General features: G+C 43.2%; 1 protein-coding gene and 1 non-coding gene across 2 annotated transcripts in view; one reads left to right on the top strand and one right to left on the bottom strand.

Moving 5' to 3' along the window:
* NUDT3 (nudix hydrolase 3) overlaps positions 1–18,410 on the top strand; it is a 129,592-nt gene that overhangs the window by 99,083 nt on the left and 12,099 nt on the right. The window contains exons 3-4 of the mRNA XM_002746452.7: positions 11,227–11,271; positions 14,375–14,459. Coding sequence (XP_002746498.2) covers positions 11,227–11,271; positions 14,375–14,459 — 130 coding nt within the window. The remainder of the gene's footprint in view (positions 1–11,226; positions 11,272–14,374; positions 14,460–18,410) is intronic.
* LOC118153347 (small nucleolar RNA SNORA70) lies at positions 12,805–12,934 on the bottom strand. The gene has a single exon (XR_004742587.1). It is a non-coding gene; the product is annotated as a small nucleolar RNA SNORA70 (small nucleolar RNA).

The raw sequence follows: 18,410 nt of genomic DNA, 5'->3' as shown, positions 1-18,410 counted from the left end.
CATATACCCGTGAATTCAATCTTATACCCAAATGTGTGAGCCAGATATCTGTCAGATGTGGCCCTGACACATATCCCAACCTGCATGCAGGAATCATGTGACAGATAAAAATAACCCACTCTCAGATTGCTTGTGGCCGCATTTGAGAAAAGTCTAGGAGATGAAAGTTGGACTCTTGAGTCTGGGAAAACTGTGAAAAAATAAGATAGTTAAGGTAAATTCTGTCTGGGAAAACCTTTGCCTGCAAGAAATTTTTCTTTTTGTCAGCACTATGACTTTAAAGAACTGAAATCCTTTTACTAAAGGGGGGACCTCTTCCTGAGAAAAATGCTCAATTCCAATTTTTAAAACTGTAAATATCACTTTAAATAGAATTCTGCTAATTAGATCCCATAAATTTTATGAAAGAAAGGCTAAGGGACAAATAAAAATATTATTAGCTGGGTATGGTGGCATGCACATGTAATCCCAGCTACTCAGGAGGCTGAGGCAGGAGAATTGCTTGATCCCAGGAGTTTGAGGCCGGTTTGGGCAACATAGACATCATCTCTTTAAATAAACAACATCATTAGTATCTATATTTTATAAGTTGGCGGACTAATTAGAAGTGAAAAATACCCCTGAAATGTTGGTGTACAAATGGCATTATTTAATTTACACTAGATTTTACACATTTGTATCTATTTTAAATAGGTACTTTTAAATTTTTCTTAACTGCATCAAGCAGAGTGAATCATAGATATATGTTAGTATCAAATGCAGAGGTTACTGTTATTTTTATTTTTATTTTATTTATTTTCTTAAATAGAGATGGGGTTTTTCCACGTTGATCAGGCTGGTTCAGACTCGCAACCTCAGGTGATCCACCCATCTTAGCCTCACAAAGTGCTGGGATTACAGGCTTGAGCCACTGCACCCAGCTAGAGGTTACTATTATTAAATAAAAGTTTTGTTTTTTGAAGTTACTTTGTTTTGTTTTTTTTTTTTGAGACACAGTTTCTCTGTTACCCAGGCTGGAGTGCAGTGGTGTGATTGTGGCTCACTGCAGCTCTGACTTCTGGGCGTAGGTGATCCTCCCACTTCAGCCTCCTGAGTAGCTGGGACTACAGGTATATGCCACCATGCCTGGCTAATTTTTTGTATTTTGTAGAGATGGGGTTTCACCATATTGCCCAGGCTGGTCTCGTACTCATGAGCTCAGGCAGTTCACCTGCCTTGGCCTCTCAAAGTGCTGGGATTATAAGCAATGAGTCACTATGCCCAGCCACAGAAAAGTTTTCAATGAATTCTATTGAGTTGTCATAACATTAAATTGAGGTATACCCTAAAAGTTTGGAGATTGTTTTATAAACTTTTAGTTTCTTTAAGAAAAAAACAATAGGATAGTAGCTGCTAAAGAGAATGCTCTCTCTCCTTTGTGGAGGAGAAAGGTGAATGAGGCCTCTTAAATCTTTTCTCACATTTGTCCCCCAAGGCCTTCATCTGCCCCAACAGCTCTCCTCCCAGACCCTTAGTGGAGCCTTCTGGCAGGAGCACAGGTGATGTGTCTCAGGAGATGAGCGGAGTGTGTTCAGGCTGCCTGGGATCAGAGTACGGAACTGGCTTTCCAACCCAGGCTGGCCGAGCAGCTTGTTTCACTTGTTCAGGCAGCTTCATTAGTTAATTCATGAAGTATACCCTAGCTAGTTTTAGCTGGCTATGGAAGGGAAGTTATTTCTAAAATTGTAGAGAGACAACTTTGTTTTCTTACTTAAGAAATGTCTTACTTAGAGGCCGGGCGCGGTGGCTCAAGCCTATAATCCCAGCACTTTGGGAGGCCGAGGCGGGTGGATCACGAGGTCAAGAGATTGAGACCATCCTGGTCAACATGGTGAAACCCTGTCTCTATTAAAAATACAAAAATTAGCTGGGCATGGTGGCCCATGCCTGTAGTCCCAGCTACTTGGGAGGCTGAGGCAGGAGAATTGCTTGAACCCAGGAGGCAGAGGTTGCGGTGAGCCGAGATTGTGCCATTGCACTCCAGTCTGGGTAACAACAGTGACACTCCGTCTCAAAAAAAAGAAATGTCTTACTTAGACATTTCCATTCAAGAAGACCAAAGCCACGTGGGATGGATATAAAATAGTAAAGAAAGCCAACATGTTGGCAAGAGAAATGAACAGAGTTCCTTGACAGATAATTAGCAAAAATTAATTTCAAAATATGTCATCCAGGCCTGGCCCAGTGGCTCACACCTGTTATCCCAGTACTTTGAGAAGCCACAGTGGGCAGATTACTTGAGGCTAGGAGTTCAAGACTAGCCTGGGCAACACAACAAGATCTCGTCTCTACCAAAAAAGAATTTAATTAGCTTGGTGTGTTGGCATGCACCTATAGTCCCAGTTGCTTGAGACTGTGAGGTGGTCGGATCACTTGAGGTCAGGAGTTCAAGACCAGCCTGGCCAACATGATGAAACCCCATCTCTACCAAAAATACAAAAATTAGCTGGGCTTGGTGGTGCATACTTGTAGTCCCAGCTACTTGGGAGGCTGAGGTGGTAGAATTGCTTGAACCTGAGAGGCAGAGGTTGCAGTAAGCCGAGACCGTGCCACTGCACTCCAGCCTGGGTAACAGAGTGAGACTCTGTCTCAGAAGAGGAAAAGAAAGAGAAAAAAAAAAGTATATATTAAAAAGATCTAGGCTGGGTGCGGTGGCTCACACCTATAATCCCAGCACTTTGAGAGGCCGAGGCGGGCAGATCATGAGGTCAGGAGTTCAATACCAGCCTGGCCAACATAGTGAAACCCCGTCTCTACTAAAAATACAAAAAAAATCAGCTGGGTGTAGCTGGGACTACAGGCGCCGGCTGTAGGGTGGCTGAGGTAGGAGAATCGCTTGAACCCAGAAGGTAGAGGTTGCAGTGAGCCGAGATCGTGCTACTGCACTCCAGCCTGGGTGACAAAAAACTATCACTGAAGTTGTCCCTCTCCCTGCCATTTGTTGAATCAATGAGTAAATGAATTAAGTAATCTATAGATGTATGTATGTATGTAGGCATGTGTGTATGTATTTAGAGACATGCTCTGGCTCTTTTGCCCAGGCTGGAGTGCAGTGGTGTGATCTCAGCTCACTGCAACCTCCACCTCCCGGACCCAAGCAACCCTACCACCTCAGCCTGCCAAGTAGCTGGGACTGCAGGCGTGCACCATCACACCCAGCTAATTTTTGTATTTTTTGTAGAGATAGAGTTTCACCATGTTGCCCAAGCTGGTCTTGAATTCCTGAACTCAAGTGATCAGCTTCCCAAAGTGCTAAGATGACAGGTGTGAGCCACAGTACCTGACCGATTGATTGAGACATGGTCTCATTTTGTCACCCAGGCTGGAGTGCAGTGGTGCAGTCATAGCTCATTGCAACCTTGAACTCCTGGATTCAGTGATTGTCTCACATCAGCGTCCCCAGTAGCTGGGACTATAGGTGCATGCCACCGTGACTGGCTAATTTTTATTTATTTATTTATTTTCATTGCATTTTAGGTTTGGGGGTACATGCGAAGAACATGCAAGATTGTTGCATAGGTACACACGTGGCAGTGTGATTTGCTGCCTTCCTCCCTGTCACCTATATCTGGCATTTCTCCCCATGCTATCTCTCCCCAACTCCCCACCCCACTCTGTCCCTCCCCTATTTCCCCCCGAACAGACCCCAGTGTGTGATGCTCCCCTCCCTGTGTCCATGTGTTCTCATTGTTCAACACCCACCTATAAGTGAGAACATGCAGTGTTTGATTTTCCGTTCTTGTGTCAGTTTGCTGAGAATGTTGGTTTCCAGGTTCATCCATGTCCCTACAAAGGACACGAACTCATTGTTTTTGATGGCTGCGTAATATTCCATGGTGTATATATGCCACATTTTCCCTGTCCAGTCTATCATTGATGGGCACTTGGGTTGGTTCCAGGTCTTTGCTCTTACAAACAATGCTGCAGTGAACATTCATGTGCATGTGTTCTTATAGTAGAATGATTTGTAATCCTTTGGATATATACCCAGTAATGTGATTGCTGGGTCAAATGGAATTTCTATTTCTAGGTCCTTGAGGAATCACCACACTGTCTTCCACAATGGTTGAACTAATTTACACTCCCACCAACAGTGTAAAAGTATTCCTATTTCTCCACATCTTCTCCAGCATCTGTTGTCTCCAGATTTCTTAATGATCGCCATTCTAACTGGCGTGAGATGATATCTCAATGTAGTTTTGATTTGTATTTCTCTAATGACAGTGATGATGAGCATTTTTCCATATGTTTGTTGGCCTCATGTATGTCTTCTTTTGTAAAGTGTCTGTATGAACACTTTACAAAAGTGTTCTTCGCCCACTTTTGAATGGGCTTATTTGTGTTTTTCTTGTAAATCTGTTTTAGTTCTCTGTAGATTCTGGATATTAGCCCTTTGTCAGATGAGTAGATTGCAAAATTTTTTTCCCATTCTGTTGCCGATTCACTCTAATGACTGTTTTGCTGTCCAGAAGCTGTGGAGTTTGATTAGGTACCATTTGTCTATTTTGGCTTTTGTTGCCAATGCTTTTGGTATTTTGGTCATGAAGTCCATGCCTATGCCTATGTCCTGAATGGTTTTGCCTAGATTTTCTTCTAGAGTTTTTGTGGTGTTAGGTCTTATGTTTAAGTCTTTAATCCATCTGGAGTTATTAGTCAGGAAGGGGTCCAGTTTCTGCTTTCTGCACATGGCTAGCCAGTTTTCCCAACACCATTTATTAAACAGGGACTCCTTTCCCCATTGCTTGTTTTTGTCAGGTTTGTCAAAGATTGGATGGTTGTAGATGTGTTGTGTTGCCTCTGAGGCCTCTGTTCTGTTCCATTGGTCTATATCTCTGTTTTGGTACCAGTACCATGCTGTTTTGATTACTGTAGGCTTGTGGTATAGTTTGAAGTCCAGTAGTGTGATGCCTCCTGCTTTGTTCTTTTTGCTTAGAATTGACTTGGCTATGTGGGCTCTCTTTTGGTCCCATGCGAAGTTTAAGGTGGTTTTTTCCAGTTCTGTGAAAAATGTCCTTGGTAGCTTGATGGGGATAGCGTTGAATTTGTAAATTACTTTGGGCAGTATGACCATTTTCACAATATTGATTCTTCCTAACCATGAGAATGGAATGTTTCTCCATCTGTTTGTGTCCTCTTTTATTTTATTGAGCAGTGGTTTGTAGTTTTCCTTGAAGAGGTCCCTTACGTTCCTTGTTAGTTGTATTCCTAGTTATTTTATTTTCTTTGTAGCAGTTGTGAATGGCAGTTCGTTCTTGATTTGGCTCTCTTTAAGTCTGTTATTTGTGTGTAGGAATGCTTGTGATTTTTGCACATTGATTTTGTATCCTGAGACTTTGCTGAAGTTGCTTATCAGTTTCAGGAGATTTTGGGCTGAGATGATGGGGTCTTCTAGATAGACAATCATGTTGTCTGCAAATAGAGACAATTTCGCTTCCTCCTTTCCTAGTTGAATACCCTTTATTTCTTTTTCTTGCCGGATTGCTCTGGCTAGAACTTCGAATACTATATTGAATAGGAGTGGTGAGAGAGGGCATCTTTGTCTATTGCCAGCTTTCAAAGGGAATGCTTCCAGTTTTTTGCCCATTTAGTATGACATTGGCTGTTGGTTTGTTGTAAATAGCTTTTACTATTTTGAGATACATTCCATCAATACCTAGTTTATTGGGGGTTTTTAGCATAAAGCACTGTTGAATTTTGTCAACGGCCTTCTCTGTATCAATTGAAGTAATCATGTGGTTTTTGTCTTTGGTTTCTAGACTTGCATATGTTGAACCAGCCTTGTATCCCCAGGATGAAGCCTACTTGATCATGGTGGATAAGCTTTTTGATGTGCTATTGCAGTTGGTTTGTCAGTATTTTATTGAAGATTTTTGCATCTATGTTCATCATGGATATTGGCCTGAAGTTTTCTTTTCTTGCTGAGTCTCTGCCAGGTTTTGGTATCAGGATGATGTTAGTCTCATAGGATTCCCTCTTTTTGGATTGTTTGGAATAGTTTGAGAAGGAATGGTACCAGCTTCTCTTTGTTTGTCTGGTAGAATTTGTCTGTGAACCCATCTGGACCTGTACTGTTTTGTGTGTGGTAGGCTCTTAATTGCTGCCTCAACTTCAGACCTTGTTATTGGTCTATTCAGGGTTTTGACTTCTTCCTGGTTTAGGCTTGCAAGGACGCAAGTGTCCAGGAATTTATTCGTTTCTTCCAGGTTTATCAGTTTATGTGAATAGAGTTGTTTGTAATAATCTCTGATGATGGTTTGTATTTCTGTGGAATCTGTGGTGATATCCCCTTTATTGTTTTTTATTGCATCAATTTGATTCTTCTCTGTTTTCTGTTTTATTAATCTGGCTAGTGGTCTGTCTATTTTGTTAGCTTTTTGAAAAACCGGCTCCTAGATTTATTGATTTTCTTGAAGGGTTTTTTATGTCTCTATCTTCTCCAGTTCTCTGATCTTAGTTATTTCTTGTCTTCTGCTAGGTTTTGAGTTTTTTTTATCTTGCTCCTCTTGCTCTTTGAATTTTGATGACAGGGTGTCGATTTTAGATCTTTCCTTGCTTCTCATGTGGGCATTTATTACTATATATTTTCCTCTAGACGCTGCTTTAAATGTTTCCCAGAGATTCTGGTATGTTGTGTCTTTGTTCTTGCTGGTTTCGAAGAACATCTTTATTTCTGCCTTCATTTCATTGTTTATCCAGTCAACATTCAAGAGCCAGTTGTTCAGTTTCCATGAAGCTGTGTGGTTCTGAGTTAGTTTCTGAATTCTGAGTTCTAACTTGATTGCACTATGGTCTGAGAGACTGTTTGTTATAATTTCCGTTCTTTTGCATTTGCTGAGGAGTGATTTACTTCCAATTGTGTGGTCAATTTTAGAGTAGGTGTGATGTGGTGCTGAGAAGAATGTATATTCTGTGGATTTGGGGTGGAGAGTTCTGTAAATGTCTATTAGGTTTGCTTGGTCCAGGTCTGAGTTCAAGTCCTGGCTATCCTTGTTAATTTTCTGTCTCGTTGATTTGTCTGATACTGACAACGGGGTGTTAAAGTCTCCCACTATTATTGTGTGGGAGTCTAAGTCTCTTTGTAGTCATTCAGAACTTGCTTTATGTATCTGGGTGCTCCTGTATTGGGTGCGTATATATTTAGGATCGTTAGCTCTTCTTGTTGCATTGATCCTTTTACCATTATGTAATGCCCTTCTTTGTCTCTCTTGATCTTTGTTGGTTTAAAGTCTATTTTATCAGAGACGAGAATTACAACTCCTGCTTTTTTTTTTTGCTCTCCATTTGCTTGGTAAATCTTCCTCCATCCCTTTATTTTGAGACTTTGTGTATCCTTGCATGTGAGATGGGTTTTCTGGATACAGCACACCGATGGATTTTGCTTTTTATCCAGTTTGCCAGTCTGTGTCTTTTGATTGGTGCATTTAGCCAATTTATATTTAGGGTTAATATTGTTATGTGTGAATTTGATCCTGCCATTTTGATGCTAGCTGGCTGTTTTGCCTGTTAGTTGATGCAGTTTCTTCGTTGTGTCGATGCCCTTTACCATTTGGTATGTTTTTGGAGTGGTTGGTACTGGTTGTTCCTTTCTTTGTTCAGTGCATCTTTCAGGAGCTCTTGTAAAGCAGGCCTGATGGTGATGAAATCTTGGAGTACTTGCTTGTTTGTAAAGGATTTTATTTTTCCTTCACTTAACAAAGCTTAGTTTGGCTGGATATGAAATTCTGGGTTGAAAGTTCTTTTCTTTAAGGATGTTGAATATCGGCCCTCACTCTCTTCTGGCTTGTAGGGTTTCTGCCGAGAGATCTGCTGTGAGTCTGATTGACTTCCCTTTGTGGGTAACCCGACCTTTCTCTCTGGCTGCCTTTAGCATTTTCTCCTTCATTTCAACCCTGGTGAATCTGACGATTATGTGCCTTGGGGTTGCTCTTCTTGAGGAATATCTTGTGGTGGTCTCTGTATTACCTGGTCTTGAATATTGGCCTGCCTTGCTAGGTTGGGGAAGTTTTCCTGGATAATATCCTGAAGAGTATTTTCCAGCTTGGATTCATTCTCTCCGTCACATTCAGGTACACCTATCAAACGTAGATTAGGTCTTTTCAACATAGTCCCATGTTTCTTGGAGACTTTGCTCATTCCTTTTTACCCTTTTTTCTCTAATCTTGCCTTCTCGTTTTAATTCATTGAGTTGAATTTTGACCTCTGATATCCTTTCTTCTGCTTGGTCAGTTCGGCTGTTGAAACTTGTGTATGCTTTGCGAAGTTCTCTTGTTGTGTTTTTCAGCTCCATCAATTCACTCATATTCCTCTCTAAGTTGTTTATTCTCATTAGCATTTCATCAGATCTTTTTTCAAGGTTCTTAGTTTTTTTGCATCAGGTTAGAACATGTTCTTTTAGCTCAGAGAAATTTCTTATTACTCACCTTCTGAAGCCTGATTCTGTCCATTCATCACACTCATTCTCCATCCAGCCTTGTTCCCTTGCTGGTGAGGAGTTCTGATCCCTTGTAGGAGGAGAGGTGTTCTGGTTTTGGGTGTTTTCATCCTTTTTGCACTGGTTTCTTCCCATCTTTGTGGATTTATCCACCTGTCATCTTCATAGTTGTTGACTTTCAGATTGGGTCTCTGAGTGGACGCCCAGTTTGTTGATGATGAAGTTATTTCTTTCTGTTTCTTAGTTTTCCTTCTAATATTCAGGCCCCTCTGCTGTAGGACTGCTGAGGTCCACTCCAGGCCCTGCTTGCCTGGGGATCACCTGCAGTGGCTGCAGAACAGTAAGGGTTGCTGCCTGTTTCTTCTTCTGCTATCTTTGTTCCGGAAGGATACCCGCCAGATGTTAGCCTGAGCTCTCCTTTATGAGGTGACTCTTTGGATATACAGGGGTCAGAGAGCTGCTTGAGGAGACAGTCTGTCCTTTATAGGAGCTCAAGTGCTGAGCTGTGAGCTCTGTTGTTCATTCAGAGCTGCTGGGAAGGTACGTTTAAGTCTGCTGCAGCAGAACTCATAAATCTCCCCTTTTTTTTCCCCAGGTGCTCTGTCCCGGGGAGTTAGGGCTTTACTTATGAGTTTCTGTTGTGCTGCTACCTTTTTTCAGGGCTGCCCTGCCCAGCAAGGAGGCAGCCTAGTCATTGCCTGCCTGCAGAGGCTTTGCTGAGCTGCTGTGGGCTCTGCCCAGCTGCCATGTGTACTTCCCTGCAGTCCTGTTTATATATGGGTATAGTTAGAATTGCCTCAGCAATGGCAGGCTGCCTCAGCAATGGCAAACTACCTCTGTAGTGGTGGACTGCCTCGGTAATGGCGGATGCCTCTCCCCCACAGAGCTGGACCACCCAGGGTTCAGCTGTGCTTGCTGTGAAACTCTCAATCCAGAGCATTTCCGATTGCTGTTTTTTTGTGGGGGTGGAACCAGCCGAGCCTGATCACCTGGCTCCCTGCCTCAGAGACCTCTTTTTTTTTTAAGTTGAATGGTCAACTCTGTCTCCCAGTTGTTCCAGTTGCCTGTTGAACATGTGCCAGGATCTGTGTGATTTCCCGTGCAGCGACCCGCTGCGCCAGCTAAAACAGCTGTGCTGAGATTTGTGGCACTTTCTTGCCTGGAAATCTGGCCTGGCTCCCCGTTTTAGTCCCCTTTTTTATCAGTTGAGTGGGTGACTCTGTCTCCCAGGAGCTCCAATTACCAACTAAAATAGCACCTGGACCCATGTATTTTGTACGGAGAACCACTGTGCTGCAGCACCAGCAAAACAGCTGCATCAGCCCAAACAGCCATGCTGATGACCCTTGAGGCTCCTCCGCCTGGGAATCTCCTGGTCTGTGGGCAATAAAAATCCGTCTGGAAATACGGTACCCACTCACCCTGCACTTTCACTGGGAGCTGCAATCCTGAGCTGCTCCTGATTGGCCATCTTGGATCTGTCAGCAATATATATATATATATATATATATATATTTATTTATACATACATACATACATACATACATACATACATACATGCGTACCTTTTTCTGAAACAGAGCCTTGCTCTGTCACCCAGGCTGCAGTGCGGTGGTGCAATCTTGGCTGACTGCCACCTCCACCTCCCAGGTTCAACTGATTTGATTCTCCTGCCTCAGCCTCCCAAGTAGCTGGGATTACAGGCACCTGCCACCACGCCTGGCTAATTTTTGTATTTTTAGTAGAGATGGGATTTCACCATGTTGGCCAGGCTGATCTTGAATTCCTGACCTCATGTGATCCACCTGCCTTGGCCTCCCAAAGTGCTGGGATTACAGGTATGAGCCATTGCATCTGGCTGACTTGCTAGTTTTTATTTATTTATTTTTGAGATGGAGTTTCACTTGTTACCCAGGCTGGAGTGCAATGGCACGATCTCGGCTCACCGTAACCTCCGCCTCCTGGGTTCAGGCAATTCTCCTGCCTCAGCCTCCCAAGTAGCTGGGATTACAGGCACCGTGCCCTGCCTGCTAATTTTTTAAAAAAATTTTAAGCTGGGCGCGGTGGCTCGGGCCTATAATCCCAGCACTTTGGGAGGCCAAGGTGGGTGGATCATGAGGTCAAGAGATTGAGACCATCCTGGTCAACATGGTGAAACCCTGTCTCTACTAAAAATACAAAAATTAGCTGGGCATGGTGGCGCATGCCTGTAATCCCAGCTACTCGGGAGGCTGAGGCAGGAGAATTGCCTGAACCCAGAAGGCAGAGGTTGCGGTGAGCCGAAATTGTGCCATTGCACTCCAGTCTGGGTAACAACAGCGAAACTCCATCCCAAAAAAAAAAAAAATTTTAGAGGCAGGGCCTTGCTATGTTGCCCAGTCTGATCTTGAATTCTTATCCTCAAGCGAGCCTCCCACTTTACCCTCCCAAAGTGGCATTGAGCCACTGTGCCTGACCTGAAGTAATAATACCTTAAAATATTTTTGGTATGGTGGCTTCTTGGCCTTGATTGTCTTGCTCTGTTTGGCTGGCTTTGCAGAAGAGAGAGAAACCAGAAGAAATGAGAGGCATTCTAACTTCCCAGAGCATACACTGCTGTTAGCAGTCTATGACACATAGAAAACACTGGTATTACTTCACAGATCTGGAGTCTGCCCAAGCTATGTCCTCTTGTTTTTTTATAAACTGCTTAAGAAGACTCAGAATGAGGCCAGCAATATAATTCAAGTGCATTAATTTTTCTTTTCACTTTTCAGGCTGGAGTAAAAGGGACATTGGGAAGATTAGTTGGAATTTTTGAGGTAAGTCTGTTAGAATCTTTGGTACAAATGATATGGATTAATAACCACACAGAGGCCAGGTGCAGTGGCTCATGCCTCTAATCTCAGCACTTTGGGAGGCTGAGGTGGGCAGATCATGAGGTCAAGAGTTCGAGACCAGCATGGTCAATATGGTGAAACCCCATATCTACTAAGAATACAAAAATTAGCCGGGCGTGGTGACGCATGCCTGTAATCCCAGTTTTCTGGGGAGGCTGAGGCAGGAGAATCACTTGAACCCAGGAGGCAGAGGTTGCGGTGAACCAAGATTGTGCCACTGCACTCCAGCCTGGGTGACAGAGCAAGACTCTGTTGTGGGGGGAGGGGACCACACAGATATCAACATTGGAAAAATGCCATCTCTATTTCAGCGAGGTTTTTTTTTTTTAGTTATTTTTAACTTTTTGATACAAGGTCTCACTCTGTCACCTAGGCTGGAGTGGAGTATCATGGCACAGTCATAGCTTACTACAGCCTTGGAGTCCTGGGCTCAAAGTAATCTCCTGCTCCAGCCTCCCAAATGTTTTTTAGAGACAGGGTCTTGCTGTGTTGCCCAAGCTAGTCTCTTAACTCTTGGGCTTAATAGATCCTCCTGCCACAGCCTCCCAAAATGCTGGGATTACAGGGGTGAGCCACCATGCCCAACCTCGGTGAGTTTTTTAAAGAAAACAGTACCTACAGAGAATAACATGCTTTAAAAAAAAAAGAAAGAAAGCAAGGAAGAAATCCCGTAGTCTCCTCTAAACTACTAGAATTATTTGTAAGTATTATTTTACCCCATTCCTATTTTACCCCATTCCTACCTTTCTTCCTCTTCTCCGAAGGTATGAGGAAGAGTAGCTAAGAATAGAGAGACAGAAGAAAAACAGAAGACAAGTAACTATAACAAAGGAAAAACAGGGAAATAAGCTGTGATAAAAATTTGAAGGAAGGCAGGGAAAAAAGTAAGAAATAAAGATCAGCTGAGGCTGGGTGCCGTGGCTCATACCTGTAATCCCAGCATTTTGGGAAGCTGAGGCAGGAAGATCACTTGAGGCTAGGAGTTCAAGACCAACCTGAGCAACACAATGAGACCCTATCTCTCTCTTTTTTTTGGACAGGAAGTAAATTTATTGGTTTATATTATGAGGGGGGCGACACAGTGGAAGCCCTCATGAGTGCAGGGCCCGCCACTTGTCCAGAGGGCCACTATTGGGGATGTACTTAACCCCACAGCCATCTGGGATGAGCTGCTTCTCAGCTACCATGTCTTCAAATTCATCAGCATTGAACTTGGTGAAGCCCCACTTCTTTGAGATGTGGATCTTCTGAGGTCTAGGGAACTTGAACTTGGCCCTGCACAGGGCCTCAATCACATGCTCCTTGTTCTGCAGCTTGGTGCATATGGACATGATCACTTGGCCAATGTGAACCCTGGCCATAGTGACCTTGGGCTTTCCAAAGGCACCTCGCATGCCTGTTTGGAGCCTACATTGGGGCAGTGCAAGGTCAGACACATGAACGTACATCTGAAAGGCCTGTCTCCAAGGTCCCTTAGAGCAACCCATACAAGAAACAGGCTGCATACACTACCAAGGAAGCTGCTGTTTGCAGCCATTGCACACTGGGACCCCACAAGGAAAAGAATGAGACCCTATCTCTACAAAAAGTTTAAACAGTAAAAAGATCAGAAGAAAGGTCTCTGATGGAAAAAATACATATGTAAATTTTTTTTTTTTGAGACAGTCTTGCTCTGTTGCCTAGGCTAGAGTGTAGTGGCGTGATCTCAGCTCACCACAACCTCACCTCCCAGGTTCAAGTGATTCTCCTGCCTCAGCCTCCCAAGCAGCTGGGATTACAGGCACCCACTACCACATCTGGCTAATTTCTGTATTTTTAGTAGAGATGGGGTTTCATTCACCATGTTGGCCAGGCTGTTCTGGAACTCCTGACCTCAGGTAATTACCCACATTGGCCTCCCAAAGTGCTGGGATTACAGCCATGAGCCACCACCCCCAGCAATAAATAAATTTTTTTTTAAAGGTGGCTGGGCACTGTGATTTATGCCTCTAACCCCAGCATTTTAGGGGGTCAAAGTGGGAGGATCACTTGAGCCTAGGAGTTAAAGACCAGTTTGGACAACATGGTGAAATCCTGTCTCTACAAAAAAATACAAAAATTAGCTGTGTGTGGTGGCTCACTTCTCTAATACCAGCACTTTGGGAGGCTAAGAAGGGTGTATCACTTGAGGTCAGGAATTCGAGATCAGCCTGGCCAACATGGTAGAAGCTTGTCGCCACTAAAAATAAAAATTTAGCCGGGCATGGTGGTGCATGCCTATAGTCCCAGCTAGTCAGGAATCTGAGGCAGGAGAATGGCTAGAGCCCAGGAGGCAGGAGAATGGCTGGAGCCCAGGAGGCAGAGGCTGCAGTGAGCCAAGATCATGCCACTGTACTCCAGCCTGTGTAACAGACCAAGACTCTGTCTCAAAAAAAAAAAAAAATCTGGGCTTGGTGGTGCGTGCCTGTACCGGCTACTTGGGAGGCTGAGTTGAGAGGATCCCCTAGAGTCAGGAAGGTCAAGGCTATGGTGAGCCATGATCATGACACTGCACTCCACCCTGGGTGACAGAGTAAGGCCTCGCTCTCAAAAAAAAAAAAAAAAAGAGGTGAATGGGGTTAGTGGCAAAGAGTTGTGTGTGTGTGTGTGTCACACTCAGTTTGTTTGTCTTGATGGGGTCACTGAAGTTTGAGACCTTTGTGGTGGTCCACCCATCCACAGTCTTCTCTCCCTGGTGTTCTAGCTAATTAAATTTATATGATGCCTTTTTCTTGAGGGATCACAGCATTCCTGTGAAGTTTTATTTAGGGGAAGGGGAGGAAAAACCAATGTAAATACTTGGTTTTAGAAGTCCAGCCAGAGTACACCCTCAAATTCAAGTGTGGCCTATTTTGAATCATGTAGCTATAACTGTAGTACCATAAAAAGTAAAAGTTTAGAATCTTTGTGTCTAAGTTCTCTGGACATATGTGTAAGAGTGTGTTTCATTTCAGCAATTCCAGCTCTCTACGGAAAAACTCTCTGTTTTTCTTTCTTTGCCCTTCAGAACCAGGAGAGAAAGCACAGGACGTATGTCTATGTGCTCATTGTCACTGAAGTGCTGGAAGACTGGGAAGATTCAGTGAACATTGGTAAGCCGTCACCAGACAGCCTGGAAAGGGCTCCTCACAGCCAGCTCTTGCCATGTGGCAGGTCATTACCAGAACCAGAAACAAGGGCTTGCCAGGCTCAGTGGCTCACACCTGTAATCCCAGTACTTTAGGAGGCCAACACAGGAGGATTACCTGACCCCAGTAGTTTGAGACCAGTCTGGGCAACCTAGTAAGACCTCATCTCTGCAAAAATCAGAAGAATTAGCTGGGCATGGTGGCACTGTGGTCCCAGCTTCTCAGGAGCCTGAGGCAGGAAGATCATTTGAGTTTGAGAGGTTGAGGTCACATTGAGCCATAATCATGCAACTGCACTCCAGCCTGGGCAACAGAGAAAGATCTTGTCTCAAAAAAAAAAAAAAAAAAACAATGAGCCAGATAAAAAATAGAAATAATTGAAAGATGTTTCTAATAAACAAACATTTTGAAATGTTTAAATGGAGTCTGGAGTACATGGTCCACAAATAGAAGTATGACTCCTAAAAATAAGAAATGTTGCTTCTAAAATCAAACTGGATCCTTCTCAAAAGGGCTATACTTCTACACCTCTTGACCAGCTATTGATTGAGAGCCTCTGCCATACCAGGCTCACTGCTGGCCATGGGGACCATAGGTGAGAGCAGGACCTTGGTCTTGTTCCTCATAACATTCATATTGAGAAAACTGTTGGTTTTTTGGTTTGAGTACCTCCAGAAATCATTTAGTAGATGCACAATAGTGCAGGTAGTTTCTATTTCTAGTTTTATTCATATAAAATATGAATATATATTTTTATATTTTTTCATATATGAATATAAAAAATTATAAAATTTATGAAATGTTATAAAAGGGTGCTGGATGCACCCTTTAGGTACACCCATTCTCCCAAAGGAGCCATTTTCTTTTATCTCATACGGCTATTACATTTACATCTTTTGAACTGTAAAGTCTGGTGGTACAAAGGTTGGTTCACAGTTTGTTTACTTCTGAAGGAAAGTATATTCTAGAAAGAACACTAATTTCCGTTGGACAGATAAGATTTACTTGCTAAAATTCTCCCTTTATTGTTAGTGTTTGCCCTGCTGCCATGCCCCTCATATTGTTACTCTGGGCAGTTCGTAGCCCTTTGGCTTTGTGTCTAGTAATAATGCAGGGTGCTCAAGGAAATAAATTCAGTGTGGGTATACTGAAAACATACTCCCTGACACCTGAGCTAGTGCCTGAAAAGGAGACAATGGATGTGTGGTATGGCCCTATCCTCAGAGCACTCTCTGTCAGGCAGGAGTCACACACTTGTGATACTAATTTTTTTAGGTACCATTGCTATATTAATATCCAAACAGGCCTGTGGAGCCTTCCTTCAGATGATCTTACTACCATTATTCTTACTGGTTAAAAATTGCATCTTAAATGTATAGCTCATTGTGGGTGCTTGATTAGTAAAAAAAAAAAAAAAAAAAAAAAATTTTAAAAATATAGCTCAGTGAATGGCAAATAATGACATGCGTCTGATGGAATGTTATACAGCTGTTAAACAGCATAGTTGTAAAAGTTATATGCAGTCAGACGCAATGGCTCAAACCTGCAATTCCAGCACTTCACAGTGCCGAAGCAGGTAGATCACCTGAGGTCAGGAGTTTGAGACCAGCCTGGCCAACATGGGGAAACCCTGTCTCTACTAAAAATACAAAAATTAGCCAGGCATGGCACCTGTAATCTCAGCTACTCAGCAGGCTGAGGCACGAGAATCGCTTGAGCCTGGGTGGCAGAGGCGCCAGTGAGCCAGGATCACACCACTGCATTCCAGCCTGGGTGACAGAATGAGACTCTGTCTCAAAAGTAATAATAATAAAAATCACAAACATTTGAGATCCAGTGATATGGAAATGGTTAAATGAACAATAGCACATCCATCCTAGATATTATGGCATAACGCAGCCACATGTCTTTAAAAAAAAAAAAGAGTCTCACTCTTGTCCAGACTGGAGTGCAGTGGCATGATCACAGCTCGCTGCAGCCTCAACCTCCTGGGCTCAAGGAGACCTCCTGCCTTAGCCCCACTAGCAATAGCAATGTCACATTTTTTTTCATAACATAGATTGCTTAAGAAATAGTGTGAAATAGGACAGGCGTGGTGGCTCATGCCTGTAATTCCAAGCATTTTGGGAGGCCAAGGCAGGAGGATCACTTGAGGCCAGGAATTTGAGACCCTATTTATACCAAAAAAAAATAAAAAATAATAAGGTGTGGCATGTGCCTGTAGTCCCAGCTACTTGGGAGACTGGTTCAGGAAGATCCCTCAAGTCTCAGAGCTTGAGTTTGCAGTGAACTATGATCATACCATTGCAATCCAGCCCGTGAGACCCTGTCTCTGGAAATAATAATAATGTGAAGTAAAAAAGAACCAGTAACAATAAATTAAAAAGCAAACTCTTAGCAGCACATACTCTGTGCCAGTTACTCTTCAGGTGCTTTGCATTTTTTTTTTCTTTCTTTTTTTTTTTTTTGAGACAGAGTTTCGCCCTTGTTACCCAGGCTGGAGTGCAATGGCGCGATCTTGGCTCACCACAACCTCCGCCTCCTGGGTTCAGGCAATTCTCCTGCCTCAGCCTCCCGAGTAGCTGGGATTACAGGCACGCGCGACCACACCCAGCTAATTTTTTGTCATTTTTAGTAGAGACGGGGTTTCACCATGTTGACCAGGATGGTCTCAATCTCTTGACCTCGTGATCCACCCGCCTTGGCCTCCCAAAGTGCTGGGATCACAGGCGTGAGCCACCGCGCCCGGCCCTGGTGCTTTGCATATTAATCCTCATAACAAACTTGTGAGATAGACCCTATTTATTGTCTGTTTTATAGATGAGGAAAATGAAGCAGGAGCACAGCTAACTAAGCTGGCATTTATGTGATTGGAGCCCAGCAGTGTGGCTTCAGAGTCCTTGTTCCTGACCATAACACTGCTGCTCAGGATTTGGAGCACCTGAAACCATGATCCAAATTTAGTTGTCCCAAGATCGCTTGTTTTTCAAGTATATGAAAAAAGGGCAGTTGTGCTAGGGTATTAAGAGTGGTCTTTTCTGGTTTATAAGATTATGGGTACTTATTACTTTTATAAGAGAAAAAATATAAAGGATTGAAAAACACGCATTTTAAAAGAGTAAGTAAATAGACTGAAAAGTATAAGACTATATTGAGATTTTTTCACTTAAAAATATTTTATGTTATGTAATAAATCACTCTTATAAGAAAACTTTTAAATAAGTTACGGATTACAAACCAGCAATCCTAGTAATTCTGGAAGCTAATGATTGTGTTGATTTCCCCCCACCTTGGGACAGGGTCTCACTCTGTCACCATGCTGGAGTGCAGTGGCGTGATCACAGCTCACTGCAGCCTCAACCTCCTGGGCTCAGGTGCTCCTCCCAACTCAGCCTCCTAGGTAGCTGGGACTACACGATTGTACCACCACGCCCAGCTTATTTTTGTATTTTTTGTAGAGACAGAGTTTTACCATGTTGCTCAGGCTGGTCTCAAACTCCTGGGCTGAAGCAGGCCGCCCAGCTCAGCCTCCCTAAGTGCTGGGATTACAGGCATGAGCCACTGTATCCCGCCTTCATGTCAGTTTTTACAGGAGATAGGGATGTTGCTAGGCTTTGGCTCCTAATGTATATGCAAGCAAGGAAAGCTCAGAGACCCAGGAGTGTGGGAGGAAAACACTAGCCATAGTTTCCTCTGGGGGACAGGTTTTACATACTTAGTCTTAGCTCTTCAGTTTTCAGGGTTCTCACTATTTTCTACATTAGACATTGATGTCACATTTGAAGCATATGAAGTGTGCTTGTATCCTTTATAAGAAAAAAAGTGTTTAGAGGCATTGCTTTAACGTTTTCTTCTACATTTTCTCTAAAGTTCTAGACTTAGAAACCTTATTGCTCTTGTACTAGTTTCTTTTCT

The sequence above is a fragment of the Callithrix jacchus genome, chromosome 4 (genome assembly GCF_049354715.1).
Source record: "Callithrix jacchus isolate 240 chromosome 4, calJac240_pri, whole genome shotgun sequence".
Lineage (NCBI taxonomy): Eukaryota > Metazoa > Chordata > Mammalia > Primates > Cebidae > Callithrix > Callithrix jacchus.
The sequence above is the reverse complement of the archived record's forward strand: the minus strand, read 5'-3'. Positions and strand labels throughout refer to the sequence as shown.